This window comes from Vombatus ursinus, unplaced genomic scaffold, assembly GCF_900497805.2.
Source record: "Vombatus ursinus unplaced genomic scaffold, bare-nosed wombat genome assembly UNPS02014779.1, whole genome shotgun sequence".
In the NCBI taxonomy this organism is placed as follows: domain Eukaryota; kingdom Metazoa; phylum Chordata; class Mammalia; order Diprotodontia; family Vombatidae; genus Vombatus; species Vombatus ursinus.
In genome coordinates this window covers 47,912,757-47,930,255 of record NW_020954557.1, presented here as the reverse complement: position 1 = coordinate 47,930,255, position 17,499 = coordinate 47,912,757, and the positions used below count along the sequence as shown (strand labels likewise).

Here is a 17,499-nt window from a genome sequence, read left to right as displayed (position 1 = left end):
CTGAAGTAATAGGTGTTCCCTAAATGCCACATCCTATCTGTTCCCTAAATGCCACATCCTATCTCTCACCTCCTGGTTCTCACATAAGCTCTTTGCCATGCCTGAAGTGAACTTCCTCCTCAACTCTTGCCTCTCAGAATTTTTCCTTCCATCTTCAAGGTTCGGTTGAGATGCCAACTCCCTGGTGAAAAGCTCCCTGAGTCACCTCATTTGTCAGTACTCTCTTCTTCCTCTCTTTATTTTGTGTTTCACTTATTTCATTATATGCTCCATCCCACCAGGGAGAATGTAAACACTTTGAGGAGAGAGACTGACTTTTTTCTTGTCTCTGTAACCCCAAGAGGTAGCACAGGGCACTTACTAAGTCATTGATAAAATAAACAATTCCTGAAACCAAAATCCCCTAAAATACAGAATTGACTTTGTGAATGTGTCCACTTACAGTGCTCCTCTTTCTCATCACTTCCATCCCCACAGTCATCCTCCTGGTTGCATAGTTCATGGCTATAAATGCAACGATTGTTTTCACATCGGAACCGAAATGGTGGCTCACAGGGATTATCCACTAAAAAGAGAGAAAGTGAGATTAAACCATGGATACATGTTAGGAGAACACCACTGTAACAGGAAGTCACTACCAGAATCATACTCTTCTGCTTTTAAAACAATCCAGAAGATATTCGATCTAAATCTGATTGCAGTTGTGACCAGCATCACCATTACAACCCTCATTCATAGGCTCGTTAGACTGTAAGCTTCTCGAATATAGGGATTATGTTTTGTCTTTCTCTTTATCCCTAACACTTAGCACAGTGCCTATTACATAGAAGTAGGTGCTTAATAAATGCTTGTTGACCTCACTGACTCAACAATTTAGAGCTAGAAAGGTTCTTAAAGTCTTCTAGTCCAATAGTTGATGAGGAAATTGAGATTCAGAGAGACTAAGAGATTTGCCCAAAGTCACTAGTAAATCAGCTAGTAAGTAAATAGCATTGCTTTGAATTCTTCTCTAGCCACTCATATATAAATATATAATGTCATTTTTCCTAGAGTATAAGCAACTTAAGAGGGAAGATGTCCTCAACTGATGTGTCCACTATGGTTTATGATGATGAGCATGGTAGATAAAGAGCTGGCCTTATAGTCATGAAGACTCTTAGTCCAATCCTGCCTCTCATGCATACTAGCAAGTTTCTTCATTTCTCAGTGCCCTAGTCAACTCTCTTACACTGTGAGCAGACAATCTGCACTGGTGAAGGGAGATTCCACAAACAGATCCAACCTCTCCCCATCCCAAATTAATCCATAATACAAAACTTACACACACACAAACACATACACACACATAACTTAGTAAGTTCTTGCTGAATGAAATAAATCAAGTTACACTTTGATTTCAAATACAGGGCACAAGTTATTTAACTTGCTTTTAAGAATTGTATGTTTAAAATGCTTAAAAATACGAGTGGTTATTAATGAAGTATCTTTTGGAGGGAAACGGGAAATTTTTGACAAAAATGTTTTGTTGGAATTTAATTGAAAATTAATTCTTTTCACCCAAAAGTTAGACATAAAATTTAAACACATTTGTGAATGTGGCTATAATCAATTAATTAATAAGTATTTACCAAGCACCTACTGTGTGCCACACCCTGTGCTCAGCATTGGAGATAAAAATACAATAAATGAAACAATTACCATTTGCAACGAGCGTTCTAACAAAGACATAACACAAATACATATAGAATAACTATGTAGCTGTACCTATAAAAGAAACTAGACTTCCTTCCCTACCATTCAAAGTTTCATTTTTATAGCTGTGAACATTTATCTTGTTGAAGGAGTACCAGTTCCCAATTCCCTATCTCATTCACAGTTGCAGACTTCTACGATATTTGCTTAGAATTTAACAAGTAAGGAAGTATCAAGAGTGGCAGTATGGAGCCCCTACAAAAATGTACTTGAAATGAATTAAAATAACTCTTCATGGTGTGAAGGAAAATAGCCATATATTATCATGACTCAATAATACACTTTAAACTGGCAATTAATGAGAAGAGAGAAGGGCTTAGAAGTAAAGAGATGGTAAGTTCTTAAAGAGAAGTCTTCCTTTTTACAGAAAAAAACTCTCTACCCACTGTAGGAGTCTTTGTTTTGATCTTGTGATACCCCAGAGTGTCTTCAATTATTTCAAAGGGAACTGCAAAAATCTTAAAACATAATTCAGTTTAATTCACTTTCATTTCAAAAAGCAAATATATGCCATACAGAACACAAAGAATGGCAAAAGAATGTCACAGGTCCCCAAAGGTATGAAAGTGTTACTTCAAGAAAAAGGTACTAGGATTTTTCAATTCAACTAGCATTGATTAAGTGTTCTACTGTAAACAAGGCACTGTGCTAGGCACTGAAGATACAATCACAAAATGAAATGGTCCCTGCCCTCAAGGCACTTACATTCTAAAGGAAGCAGAGGGGATGGGGAACAAAAAAATAGAAAGAAAGAAAGAAGAAAAGAAAAGAAAAGAAAAGAAAAGAAAAGAAAAGAAAAGAAAAGAAAAGAAAAGAAAAGAAAAGAAAAAGGTACTAGGGTGAAAACCTTCCTTGTTCCATGTGACTCCCTATCACCCCAAGGATCAAATACAAAATCCTCTGGCATTCAAATCCCTTCATAACCTAGCACCTCCCTACCTTTCCAGTTTTCTTACATATTACCTATCCTTTTCTACATATCCTTTTCTACATGCTTAAAAATACGAGTGGTTATTAATGAAGTATCTTTTGGAGGGAAACGGGAAATTTTTGACAAAAATGTTTTGTTGGAATTTAATTGAAAATTAATTCTTCTATTCAGGGACATTGATCTCCTTGCTATTCTTCAAATAAGACACTCCATCTCCCAGTTCTGGCCATTTCCATTAGCTGTTCCCCATACCTAGAATGTTCTCCCTCCTCATATACTCCTCCTAGCTTACATGGCTTTCTTCAAATTGCGGCTAAAATCCCACCTCCTGCAGGAAACCTTTCACAATCCCTCTTAATTCTGGCGTCTTCCCTCTGTCAATTATTTCCTGTTTATCATATATGTGTATGTATGTGTGTATATAGTTGTTTTCATATATTCTCCCCTATTACACTAGGAGCACCTCAAGGATGGGGATTGTCTTTTGCCTTTCTTTGTATCCCCTAGCATTTAGCACAGTACGTGGCACATAATAGGTTTTTAATAAACACTTAATGAATGACTGAATGACCCTATTTGAGACAGTTAACCCATTCATTGTATTTTCTGCCCTTACAGCACAGATGAAGTTCCTCATCAGAGTTGTCCCCACAGTCATCATCACCATCACACTTCCAGAGTGGCTGGATACAGACATGGTTCTTACACTCAAACATGGTAGCTGCACAGTATGTGCCATTAGGATAACGGGTGGCTAGTGTGGAGAAAGAGACACAGATCAGTTATTGGGAAGGTTAATAATTGGGAGCAGGTGAAAGGGAATTCTCATTTCCTTCAGATGCTCTATTCTGTTCAGCTCTGTTTTTCCTTTCATTGATCTAACACTAAATACCATTTGATTCCTGCTTACCATACTCTTAACACAGCAGCTGGAAATCTCCAATATACAATGGCTAATGGACTATTCCTTTAGGAGAGACATCAAAGTCCAAGCAGGCTCTATGCGGACCCTAATTTCCAACAGCGTGTAATAGCATCTTTAGGGCTATGACTGAAAACTTTCTATTTCTATATATAATCTCCACCCAGGTGGAGCAGAAATGACCAGTTCTCATCAGCATTGAAAATCAGGTCTATATATGATGTAACAATTGTTTCCATTAAGAATATGCTTATCATAAAGAGCTATTTGCAATGAATATTCATTAAGTTGTTCATGAGAGTGAATGGGGCTACAACTATTAGTTAATGATTGTGTCATAATGGCCTGTTTTTATTCATTGTTTTTCTATTCACATTTGGAACTTGGATACTTTATGCTCCGTGAATTCAGCATGTTTCACTTCTGATCAAAATTCTTTTACACTATTTTTTCATAGTTATTATTTTATGTGTGCATTGTTTTTATCTGATACATGTTTCTATCATAAATATCTATTAGTAATAATAATAAAAGCATTTATAGAGAGTTTTACAAATGTGATTGCAAAATATCTGTTCCTAGCAGTTGGCTTCATCATAGTAATAATAATGATAATAATAATAAAGACATTTATATAGAGCTATACAAATATAATTGTATTATTTAGAATTACATTTCTTCTTCATTTGATCCATCTCGTTTAGTCCTCACAACCACATTGGGAGATAGGTGTGACAATTATTCTCATTTTACAGATGAGGGAATTGAGGCAGATAGAAGTTAAATAACTTGACCAGGGTCATACAAGTATCCAAGAACTCAAACCTTCCTGACTCTAAGTCCCTCACTCTGTCCATAGCACCAAGACAATTGGATCAGCTATGATTCCATCAAAATTAAATAATTCAGTCACACATGTAAGGCAGTAATTATTACATGCAATTTCATTATCATAGATACAATCACTACTGCCATTTTAAGGGATTTGATTAATAAATTCTTTTGTGTTAGTTCCTGCATGTATCTAAGTGATATTAACTGAGGAATCAGATAAAAATCAAGACTAAATCAAACCCCTGTGATAAGTGTTAGTTACCTATGAAGACTGAATAGAAAACAACTAAAGCGCATTTTGTCCCCTAAAGTGGGCTCACTTAATCACATTGCTTCCTCATTTATGCTTTCATCACAAATAGCTAGATTGACTCACGGCAGCTGGCTTCATCTGAGAAATCGAGACAGTCAGCATTTCCATCACATTTGAATCGTTCAGGCACACAGTGACCACTATCGCACTGGAAAAATCCAGGATGGCAGGTCCTCATTTCTAGAGAATAAAAATTTACCAAAACATTCTTATTACTCATACTCAGATAACAACAGACGCTAACTAACCCTCATAACTTGGGATCACAGAGTAAGAACTAGAAAGGTCCACAAAGGTTATCTAGTTCAACTCCCTCGTCTGAGTGATGAGGAAACTGAGACCCAGAGAAATTGTCTTGCCCAAAGTTGTGACACATAGTAGTAAACAGAACAGGATCCTCTGAATCCAAATCTGATATACTTCTCACTATACCATATTGATCCCAAACCATTCCCTTTCAAGATATAGACATGGAAAGTACTGCTCTTGCTACACTAATGGTGAAATGCTACCTTCAGTAACACCTCTGACATGCTAAATAATACTCATGTCTTAAGCCTTTACTGATAAACCTAATTTTCTATCCTTTTGATATGTTTATTAGTCTTCTACAGACATATTTGAAGGTGAATGTAAGAGCTGGATAAAGAACCAAGGCAATAAGATTACTGTTCCAGTGCTAAAGTCTTTGAGACAATAACCTCCATTTATATTTTCTTGAGGACCACATTCAGGCACATGGAATAGGTAGGACAATAAAACTGTTTTTATTTGCATATGATTTGCAAAAATCAATAGATCATAGTGTTATTCTCAGACAACTTTACAATTAAAACTGAATCAGCTAGACTACTACACCATAAATATAAAGTAGATAGAGTAAAAAATTATTTTAAGCCTCTACTTAAATAAAAATAGTTCTTCTTAGTGGTACATTATTCAATGGTTACTCCTTCAAAGAAATAAATATACATACAAATACTGATATAAATGTAGATATAGACAGAGAAAAAGACAGATATATGTTATAGGTACCACAATCTCGTTCATCTGAATTATCTTCACAGTCATTGTCATGGTCACATATCCATCGGGAAGGAATGCAACGCTGATTGTCACAACGGAATTCACTTTCGGAGCATTCCCGAGGGGCTTAGAAAGGAGATCAGGAAATAATTAGCACATGAAATCTCATTTCTGTTAAGCAGGTCAAAGATAACATCATTCCAGAAGAGTAAACTGGGGCTCTAAACTGAGGCTAATAGAATGAAATGTTCTTAGGGTGTAAATTCTCTTGAAGTAAATCATTAAAGGTCCAGCTTATAAAAAGAAAGGATTCTACATCATTAACGTTCCTAAAGAATCTCTTTCATTGCAACAGTTGTCCTCCAGTTATCATTTAGGACTTTGTGAAGTATTGAAACAAGAAATTTATCTAACTTATGAAAATAAAAGCTAACTTTTCTCAAACAGTAGGGAGGAACAAAACGTAACTAGGATAAGAAACAGTCTGCACCCAATATCTCTGATGAATGTTTGATATCTAAGATATTTATGGAACTAAGAGAAATATTTATACATACATGTTATTTTGCATGTGACTATATATAGTGACTATGCATATAATGACTATATATGTTAAATAAAACTTTACATATATATTATATGTAAACAAATACATATAATAAAACTTTACATATATATGTAATGTATATAAACATATAATGCAATCTTGGATCAGGTTTCATCACTGACTCCTTTAGAGAACTCAAGGTGATCCCCTCATTCCCTCTCTCTGAAAAAAAAATTATAAAAGCTTTGCTTTCACTGATTGCATATATGACATGTTTAGTTCTCTTCTGATTCTTGCATTTCTTTCTGATGGAACTGAAATTCATAACTATAATGATGATGATGATGAGGCATTATCATTTTTGGTGGGTTTAATAAAATTTTGCATACCAACAAACCTTTCATTTTTTTATTTGAGGTAGCTTACTTTAATGCTTTATGAATCAGTGGTTTTGAGGATTTAATGTAAATCCTCCTTGACTTGAGTTGTTGTGGTTGAAAAAATTCATCATCCAATGGCCAGCTGTTTGGTGATGAATCTGTTCCCAGTTAACTAGGTTGGTCTTTAGACAACAGAAACCTATTACTGGACCCATACCCAAGTCTTTCCATCAAGATCTTGCAGTCTCCTAGCACAACCTCTTAAAACCCAAGGTTACCTCTATAATCCAAAGAAGAGCCAGAGGAGAATTTCAATGGAAGAAATGGCTCACAAGCAAAAATAGAAATAATATCCTATGAACTAATGCAAAAAGCAAGATAACAAAGGTGGATTAAAGAAGAAGCTTAAATCTTAGCATAAGGTAAAGGGTGGAAGCACTAAAAACTCACTGCAGTTTTGCTCATCAGATCCATCCCCACAGTCATCATAGGCATCACATTTCCATCGTAATGGAATACAGTGGTGGTTGTTGCAGCGGAAATCCCCCAAAGGATTGCAAGTCATCTCCTCTGAAATTCACAGGCATTGAAAAAATCAAAAGCTATCAGGACACGAAAAACAAAAACAAAAACAAAAACAAAACAAAACAAACAAAAAAAAACCTCCAAAATTAAATGCTACTTTACTGTGGAACAAATATAAAATTATACTGCAATGGTGTTCTTAAAGATCTCTAAGGAAAAGGTATTCTACCATCCCAGTGCTTTAAATGCTCATTGTCATGCCATTCTTCTTTTTAACTAATCTAGAACTTTCTTGTTTCCAAAAAGTAAACCCATTTCCTCTTGCAACACTGCTGGAAAAAATGAACAGTTTTCTAGATGGTAGCTTGTACCAAAGTTTGTACCAACAAGTTGCCATCGCTGATCATTTATGTATCATCATATTGCCATTTGCCAAAAGTTACTATGTTCTTGCTCATCTTTTCTCCAGCTCCATCTACCCAGATCAAACCCAGATCAACCCAGATCAAAACACATATACTTCTAAAGTCTAGAAAAAATGTCTTCCCTCATCCCCATCCAGATTTCCTTTACTATTTCTGCAGTCCTGAAAATTCTTTCTATATTACCATATTTGAACACAGTATTTCTAGAAAGTCATAAGTTAAATCAGATAGATCTTCAAAACAAGAGAAGCCCAAATGACCAATACAGTATTAGGGAAATTATATTCTTTTTGAGGTCTGATAAAAGGGAAAAGAAGAAATTGTTAACTACAGACAAGAGTTTCATATTTGGAAGTAACTCATACAGGTCCCTATAATTAAGGTTACATTTCTTCCTCATCCAGGCTTAATATAGGGTCAGGTCTCCATGATTCACCTGCAGCTCTTTTGCAGTATAGGGTAGGGGGTGGATAACAAGGGAGACAGATTTGTAGGAGGAGAAGGATAGGAATTGTCCACTCAGCTGCCATGAGAGGTGGGTAGGGAGACTTAACACCTATCTCTTTCTACCTTTGAATCCTGATCCCAAACCATACCACAGCCTTGCTCATCACTGTTGTCCCGGCAATCATCATAGCCATTGCACACTGCCCACCGTGGGACGCAGCGGTAATTTGTTTTACAGCTGAAATCTGTGTGGTTGTCACAACGGTAGTCAGGTCCCACTGAAATGGAGGGCATTGTTGGTCAGAATAAGTAGTTTAATCATGTCTGAATTTAATTATGTCTACAATTCAGACACATCTACTAATTTCCAGTAAATATTAAGGAATAACAACGGTATAATAAAACAACTCTTTATCATTTTCAAAGCATTATAATAGCCATTATTTCATCTCCCAAGACCTATGTGAAAATAGGCAGGGAAGGTAGTATCTTCCATTTTAAAGTAAAGGAAATTGAGATTCAGGGGTAAGTGATTTTTTGCCCAAGGAGACAAAATAAATAATAAGGCAAGCACTTGAACTGCAGGCTTTTTCCTCGGTGTCCAGTCATCTTTCCAGTACATTACGTTCTATCTTCAACAACAGTGCAATTGTACTGGTAACATGATAGTAGCAACAAAAATGTTACTTAAGTAGGTTCACAAATCTGGAGTTGGAAAGGACTTCAGAAATCATCTTGTCCACCCCCCTCATTTTACAAATGAGTAAACTGTGGCCCAGGGAGGTTAAGTGGCTTGCCCAACACCACCCATCAGTAAACATGAGAGGTGAAATGTGAACCCAAGACTTCTGACTCCAAAGCTAGTTCTCTTTCCATTATTCCATGCTGCCTGCCCAGTCTCTTCCACAGTAAGTTGCCAGTTTCAAGTTCTTTCACTTTCACTTAAAGCAATAAGCTTTAGCTCTCACTTCTTTTCTCGTCATATCCTAAACTGATTAATCTTCACTAATGTGCTTAATTACCCTAGGAGAAATCTAGTTTCAAGATACTAAGCACCTGAGAACTGGGCATGTTTACAAGAGTTGGTATCCCTTTACCCTTTAGTCTAAGAGTCAGAAATGGGAGCTGTGTTAAGACATGAAGCTATTGATTGATGAGAAATGAGATTAATGAGAACAGCAGCAGCACATGGGGTTGTAGGAGAGCTGCCAGTTCCTAATGCCCAGCGTCCCACATCCTTCCATGCCCAAATTGGGAAGGTTCATGATAAAGCTGAAATGAACTTCATGTCTGATACCGAATATGCAATATAATAATAATATTTATTTTAAGGTGTGGAAGTATTTTATAAACAATATCTCATTTGAGCCTCACAACAACCCTTTGCAATATGATTAATTAATTAATATTAATAAATTAACATAATTAATATCATTAATATTAACCCTGTTCTATTGAAAAGGAAACAAGGGTTCAGAGGTTAAGTGACTTGCCCAGGGTCACACTAGTTTCAGAGGCAAGATTCAGACCAGGTTCCCCTGATATGCATCATGCTCTTGCCACTGGCCCCATGCTGTCTTGCTTGTACAGAGTCAAAGAGATTCCTGAATCGGCACTTACTACATTCATGGATAGGCTCATCAGAGTGGTCACCACAATCATTGTCCACATCACACTTCCAGGACTGAGGAATGCAGCGGCCATTGTCACACTTAAACTGGCCTGGCAAGCAGGTCCTGCTGGCACAGTGAGCACTATCTTCATCAGAGTTATCACCACAGTCATCCTCAGTATCACACTGCCAAGCCTCAGGGATGCAGCGTTTGTTTGCACACTGCCACTGATGGGTCTCACATTGATGATTCACTGAAAAGATCAGATAATAAGGGAAATGCTTCGCAGGTAGTAAGAGCTCATGTTTCTTGTTTATTTCAGACATTTCTAAGGTCAGGAACCTTGCTTTTCTTCATATAGGGCCCATCATAGAACTCCTTTGTCTGGACCACTCCTTTGGACCATGTCATTTACTACTTTATCTTCTAAAAGCTTATTATGATGTAGGGGTGACCTTGCAATTCTCAAACACTATTCTAGATAAATGCAAGCTACAGCAAGTCTTATCAAGCTGAAAAAAAAATCTTGAAAAACAAGCAAAGGATTGTGTCAATCATTGGAAAGACAACCTAGATAAATTTTTGGAGGGTCATTACTAGAGGGTTGGAAACTGGGTGATGAAGTTTTTTGGACATCAGTCAATAAACCAATGAACTAATGAATAAGCTAGTATATGATAGGCACTGGCGAGGTGCTAGGAAAGCTGAGACATGAATGAAATAGCACTTTTGCTCAAACTTACAGTCTACAGAAATAATGTACGGAAAAGTTGAGCACTACATCATTGGAATAATAATAGCTAGTATTTATATAGTCCTTTAGAATTTATACCATGCTTTATTAATATTATCTCATTTTATCCTCACAACAACCCTCAGAGATAGGGAGTTATAATGATTCCTTTTTACTTATTTATTTATTTTACAAATGAAGGAACTGAGTCAGGCAGAGGTTAGGCAGACTTGCTTAAGAATCACAGAGCTAATTGTCTGAAGTAATATTTGAATTCAGTTCCTGCTGACGAGAGATCTGTCATAATACTCACTGTACCACCCAGATTGCTCTCAGATAAAATGATAAATGCTTCAACTAATGCTGTTAGTTGTCTTTTCATAATATAGAATATAGAACCAGGAACAAAGAACAGAATTGTCTCTGCTTCCCTAGCTCTAAAATGGGAAACACAACACATATACAGAATTTGTCCTATAGTGAACTCAGGCTTTCCAAAACACCCTATAAAAGATAGGGGGAGGTCAGAGACCATGTTGTCACACAGTTCTTAGAATACTTCTTGGTCTGTAATGTATGTCATGATCAAAAACAATCAACTTTAATAATGATTGATGATAAGATAAGATAATTCAACATACCACAAAGAACATGGTCCTCATCTGATCCATCAGGACACTCCCTTAAGGCATTACACAGGAAATGTGGATTCGTGCAATTCCCATCACTGCATTGGAACTGTCCAAGTTGACAATATCGCTGTGGGCAAGTCGATGGTTCATCTGAACCATCCCTGCAGTCTCTCTGTCCATCACATTTCCACCAGATAGGGATACACCTACCAAGATACACCTACTATTTACCTTATATCAAATAGTATTTCTCTGCTGTCATCACAAAACACCAGAAGCTAATAAATATCATGAAAGTGGAGGTTTGCCATTAAGTGTCAAAGGAGGATATTAGTCCTTTCATAATTACATTTAGACCTTGAAGTTAATGTACTAAGTCTAAGTCACTAAGTGTACTTTAAGAGGGATAATATATTTAACAAGGGGGATAGACCTCAAACGATGGTTGTCAAGATTCAAATATATGATGATACTATGCTTCAACAACTAAAATGATGCCATTAGCCCACCAGCACGTAGTCTGCATTATTTTATGAGTTTGTGCTAATCCAGCCATATTTTCTAGCTTTTCTCTTTATGATCAGTGGTTTAGTGACTCTCTTATGTTAGAGGCAAAGTATGCAGCCATGAAAGAGAATAATGCTAATTGATCTATGTTAGAACCAAAACCAAAATTATACTTTCATTAGTATAGTGCCCAAAACAGCAAAGCTAAGAAGTTCATAGAAAAGAATCCACTACTAGACAAAGAACAAGCTATGAAATCTATGATCAATGAATACTTATTATTTTTTGTGATTCTATTTTGTATACTCTGCCCTTAAAATTTATTAAACTTGACTGATGCAGAAGATAAGGCTTACTTCTTCCTTACAAAACAACCCATTACAAAACAACCATAATAATTTCGATTCAAAATTTCTAAAGAGAACCACCTAAAATCACTGACTCATAGAAAACAATGGGACAGTCTGAGCTATACTTGAAATAGCCATACACTTAATTAATTACAGATCCCTAAAATGGGAGACCTTGAAGTGTAATGAAGAGAATGTTGGGAGGTGGATGGCGTACCTTTCACTGTCTCCACACAAGAACTGGGTGCTAGAGCACATGGGCAAGCAACGTGTCACACTGCCAAGTTGGAGAGTTTGGAAGTTGTCTGGACATTCACAGGTGAAACCCTGCCCACCTGCTTTGATGAGGCAGAGATGGGAGCAGCCACCATTGTTGGTACCACAGGGATTATTTACTAAGGGAAGAGAAGGAAAACAAATGGTTCTTTTGCATAAAGAAAATGCCACTCCCAAGATTATTTGATTGCCCTAATTGAAATTAAGACCCTACCTTTAATATTTTCTCTTATGGAATGAGAAAATTAACTTTCACAATTATTCTGTCTTGCTAACAATTCATAGCTAGGGCTAACTACAGAATTATTTAAGTAACAGGTGGCAAATCAAATCCATCCAAGTGCTATCAGTAGTATGAAGTCGATTTTCTAGCTAGAAAAGATATTAGGACCCAGCAGACAAATCATGAACATCAACTCATATTCATGTGCTCAGAAACCAAATGAGATTTGACCTGATCTAAAAAATAAATTGGTACACATTAATTGGATGTATTTTTTCCTTTCCATTTTCAATAAAATGTTCATGGGGTTTTCTTAGGAATCTTTGTTTCATGAAGGATGCTAAGATTACGAATTTCAGGTAGACACTATATTCTCTCATTCTAGTGATATAAATAATAGCAGGAGAGAAGGGCTTTGGTCCAGAATACTTAGCAGGACATTGACAAATGGAGGCAGAGCCTATCCTCATTTTGTAGGCTGATGAGACCACAAGTGGGCCTGCAGATAGATGTTTGTGAGCCTCTGTGTAAGATTGCTGAAGAATATTCTTCAGACACCTAAAGAATATTCATTTCAGAAATGTCATGAGTACGGTCATGGGCACAGCTTCCTTTTGACAATACCTACCCTTTTACTAAATTTTAAATTCATCATTCAATGCAATGTCATTTTCACATTTAACAAGGAGGAAAAGAGTCCACATTCAGCATGTAAAACCACTTCCACCAAGAAGGCATATAAAATGCCATGCATCCACAAAATTCCAAAGAATCTAACAAAGGGGCCTATGTAGCAGCAGCAAAGATATAAGTTAAGCAAATGTTGGGGAGAAAAAAAATTCCCTCACCTATATGTTCTGAGACAATGGAATAAGGGGCCCATTTCGTTAGCCTGTCTTAAACTATCACACAGCTCCATATGCAAATAGGTATGTGACATTTTTGTTGATTAAAACTACAGAATCTTCTTCTCTAGAGAGCTATTAAAATGCGTTGATATTTACAAATAGGTTAAGATTTAAGAATAAAGTTTTTTAGATACAGTCTTGTATATGAAGCAAGGAAATAGACCCAAGGACCTCTAGCAGACTTCCAAAACAACAATTATCTGATATTGAATATGCAAATTGTCTTATAGGAAACATGAAAAGTGAAAAAAGCTCCTAAGATAAAGATTTCATGTTTACAAGAGACCAGCATAAGACCTACCTAATCTGAAGCAGACAAAGGTAAATGGGTACAGGAGTTGACTCTATAACTATCTGCTCACCAATTGGCTGTCGGTATGGGTGATAGACATGGATATCAAAGGGTCTGTGTGTTGTATTCACCAGCACCATTCTGCCCAACCCATTATATTTGTTTCCTTTTTCAACCGTTCTTGTGTTCCAGTCAGTCCAAAATACAGTATCTTCAAAGATTGTGAGAGCAAAGGGGTGAGGCAAAGTCCCATCAAACACTGTGTGCCGATGCTGTCCCTCCAAGTCAGAGAATCTAAGGCAACAGAAAAAAAAAGTCATACCATGATAAATGTCACCCAGTGAACATTTACTTTATAAGATAACTAAAATTTTTGACCACAATAATTGTTTTTTTTAAATTAACTGAACTCAAAACAACATTCCATCTGACTAGACAAAGTATGAAGTTGAAAAAATCACCATTTTAAAATAATATTTAAATACAACTTTAGAGGCACCAAAAGCTTAAATGATAGCCACTGTCTAATCACAGTGAAAATTTCTTTGATACCTGGTGTAGAGTATAGAGAGTTGGCCTTAAAACTAGGAAACCCTGGGTTCAAATTTTACCTTTGATATAAATTGGCTATATTACCATTCAGGGCAGCTAGGTGGTGTAGAGGACAGAGTTCCCAGCCTGGATCAGGAAAACTCATCTTCCTGAGTTCAAATCTGGGCTTAGACCTTAACTACCTGTGTGACCTTGGGCAAGTCACTTAGCCCTGTTTGCCTCAGTATTCTCATCTGCAAAATTAGCTAGAGAAGGAAACGGTAAACCACTCTAGTATCTTTACCAAGAAAACCCCAAACAGGGTCACAAAGAATTGTTGTGAAACCAACTCAATACCACAAACAAAATATAACCATTGGGTGAGTCACTTAACCACTCAATGTTCTAGGTATCTCTATAAGACTATAAGTTGCAGAGGAGGTGACAGTACACCCTGAGAGAGGGAATTTCCTCATCTGGGAGTTCCCCTACACCAATTAAATCATGGGTCTAATCCCTATCCTTCTTCCCTGACTTCTTAATATTCAAACAGAAGGAAAAATTCATAGCATAGAAACATAAAGCCAAATGTTGTCATCTTAAAGCTTTATTTCTCTGTGGATAAACATTTTACAGTAAAAATTGATCCTTTGATCCACTAAAGTAAATATCTGACCCTGAGTTAAGTTACAGTTTAAGGGTCTAATCATTGCATATCTAAAGTATAGCCATTTTTTCATATTTGAATGGTATTTTATAATATTCATTTAGTTCTAATAACCTCTAAAGAAACCTTGGGTATCACAAATATCAATTTCCAGATTAATAAACTGAAATGCAAACTAGCTCTGTCATTTGATTCAAATGATACAAGACATTCACAGCAAGGTTCTCAGTCTTTCTCTGTGCCAACTTAGGCAGATGGTTTCTCTTTTGGTACGATTGGTAAAGTGGGAATAATTATGCTTGCACTACCGACCTCATAGTATGGTACTGAGGAAAGTGCTTTGGAAACTTTAAAAGGCTATATAAATATAAAATGTTCTTAGTATTACTGTAGTGCCTACAAGTTAGGGGTCCTGAGCACAAAAGTAGCTACTCTCCTTTCCTCTCACTCACAAGGCAGATCAGGAAATCAACATGCCTACTGGCAGACAACCCCAGGGTAGCTAAGAATTATCTAAGAAACAACTGCAGAAAATTTACAGAAACCTTTGATGTTACATATAATACTATATTTGCATACATTATTTACCTCTACTACATCTGACAAACTTTCAGGACTAAGCAACCCTCCAAAGGCTTGAAAGATCTTGGAACAACCAAAAAGTTATAGGAGCCTCTTTGGGTATCCTTATAGTTCTAACAGCTTTGGGGGTAGAGGTTCAAATCTGTGAATTCAGGTAGAGGTATGTTGGAGTAGAAATTCCCTCCATCAAAGTAGATCACAACCCATTTGTAACGAGGAGAGGAGTAGAGTAGTTCTGTAAGATCAGTGAGAAAGTACTTGGTGTGTGAATTGGATAATTTGTCATCTTCAGTGTCCTAGGTCCTTCCCTTTCATTCTTATCCTCTCAGCCAGTAAGATTTGTTATATAATGCTGAGGCAGAGACCAGAGCTTCAGAGCTCCAAAATGCTTCTAGAATAGGAATGACAGCACAATAAGATGAATGAGTTAATCCTTTGGTACTGCTGAACATGGCTGGCTTTGCTTGGGAAACAGAATTGTCTTGCCAGCACTACTATAGTCCATGTAGGTAATATGTATTTTATTTAATAATATATATTCTTGTTTTACCCTTTTGTTTTTCATTGAACAATGTATCTTTGGATACATTTTGAAATATCACATTTGGCATAAAGGCTCACATGTAGAATCCAATTTAATAAATGATAGGATCTACTGCTATCTAAAACAACTGTATTTATCAATGAGAAAAGGTCTTTCTTTCTATTTTTGTTTTCTCTGATACAGAATTATGATGCCCAGAAGATATAACAATAATTATTATATCTTTTAGCACTTTAAGATTTACAAAGTATGTACATCACAAGAATTCTATAAGTGCAACTAGAATTATCTCTACTTTTCAGCTGAAAAACTGAGGTGCAAAGTTATTGTTTTTTATTTTTATTATTAAAAATAATAATGCAGCCCTCTGACTGAATCCAAACTTCACAGAACAAATCCTCCTAACAAAAGGATTTGTTCTGTAAAACTTGGACTCAGTCAAAAGGCCACACCCAAGGATCTAGAAGGCCACATGTGGCCTTAAGGCCACAGGTTCCCCACCCCGATTCTAGTCCAATACACTCATATTACAAAGGATGAATTTAAGATCAAGCTACCATTTTTATTGCTTTCTAAATCTTCAAAAAATGTTTTTAGCAAAATAACTCTATATGGATAATATAATTATTACTAATTCCTATCTGACAGGTGAGGAAACTAAAATTCAGAGAGAAAATGTCAAAGCAAAAATATGGATGAAGTGGACCTCATAGAACTCTGTATAGAGGACTTTACTGAGAAGTGTAAGTACAAACACAACATCATTATCATCATTGTTACATATGGACCACCTAAATGTTAAAAAAAAAAACTAATAAAAACAAAGTGTGACCCCTGATATTTGGTATGAAAAGTTACCCAGTTCCTTTATTCTTCTCTATGTACGTACTCAATGTAGCTCAGGTGGGCATCTGACCAGTACAACTTGTCATTGGTGTAATCAATAGTGATTCCATTGGGCCATGATAACTTGGTAGAGATTATCACAGTTTTATTGGTTCCATCCATGCCCACTCTCCCAATGTATGCTCGGTCTGCCCAGTCTGTCCAGTAAACCTGTCTATTTAAACAAACATTTTTTTTATCAGTTTTCGAATATAAAATCTGGTAGCAAAGACTAATGGCTTCCTTCTGTTATGTTATGGAGTAGCATAATTTTTAAAATATAGGGTTTTTTTTAAAAGCCTCTGAAGGAAGGGGAGACAATTTTAAAATAGTATGAAAGAAAGAAAGGAAATGAGGAGTTGGGACACATAAAAGATGAGGAGGACCAATATGTAGATTTCAGGAACTCTATCATTATTAATCTGTTAATTAAGTATTTTGGCCCCATACCTCTTTATGTTAGGTCAACACTTGACTACAGAAGTATGAAGATGTCTTATCACAAAGAAAACAAAAACACCACCAAACAGTGTCTCAGCATACATAGATAAGAAGACATTTAACTCCCAGTTTAACACCACTGTAACTATATTCCACAGGAGAGAAAATTCAGTAAAGACAGTGCTAAAACAGTCTTTGCAAAGACATATGAAG

At 36.3% G+C, this 17,499-nt stretch overlaps 1 protein-coding gene across 3 annotated transcripts in view; it reads right to left on the bottom strand.

Moving 5' to 3' along the window:
• LRP2 (LDL receptor related protein 2) overlaps positions 1 to 17,499 on the bottom strand; it is a 258,128-nt gene that overhangs the window by 54,648 nt on the left and 185,981 nt on the right. For all 3 annotated transcript variants that reach the window (XM_027866126.1, XM_027866127.1, XM_027866125.1), the window contains 11 exons: positions 16,850 to 17,020; positions 13,707 to 13,930; positions 12,155 to 12,332; positions 11,090 to 11,286; positions 9,723 to 9,968; positions 8,252 to 8,380; positions 7,156 to 7,275; positions 5,788 to 5,904; positions 4,816 to 4,932; positions 3,300 to 3,437; positions 443 to 565 (listed from right to left, as the gene is read on the bottom strand). In XM_027866126.1, coding sequence (XP_027721927.1) covers positions 443 to 565; positions 3,300 to 3,437; positions 4,816 to 4,932; positions 5,788 to 5,904; positions 7,156 to 7,275; positions 8,252 to 8,380; positions 9,723 to 9,968; positions 11,090 to 11,286; positions 12,155 to 12,332; positions 13,707 to 13,930; positions 16,850 to 17,020 — 1,760 coding nt within the window. The remainder of the gene's footprint in view (positions 1 to 442; positions 566 to 3,299; positions 3,438 to 4,815; positions 4,933 to 5,787; positions 5,905 to 7,155; positions 7,276 to 8,251; positions 8,381 to 9,722; positions 9,969 to 11,089; positions 11,287 to 12,154; positions 12,333 to 13,706; positions 13,931 to 16,849; positions 17,021 to 17,499) is intronic.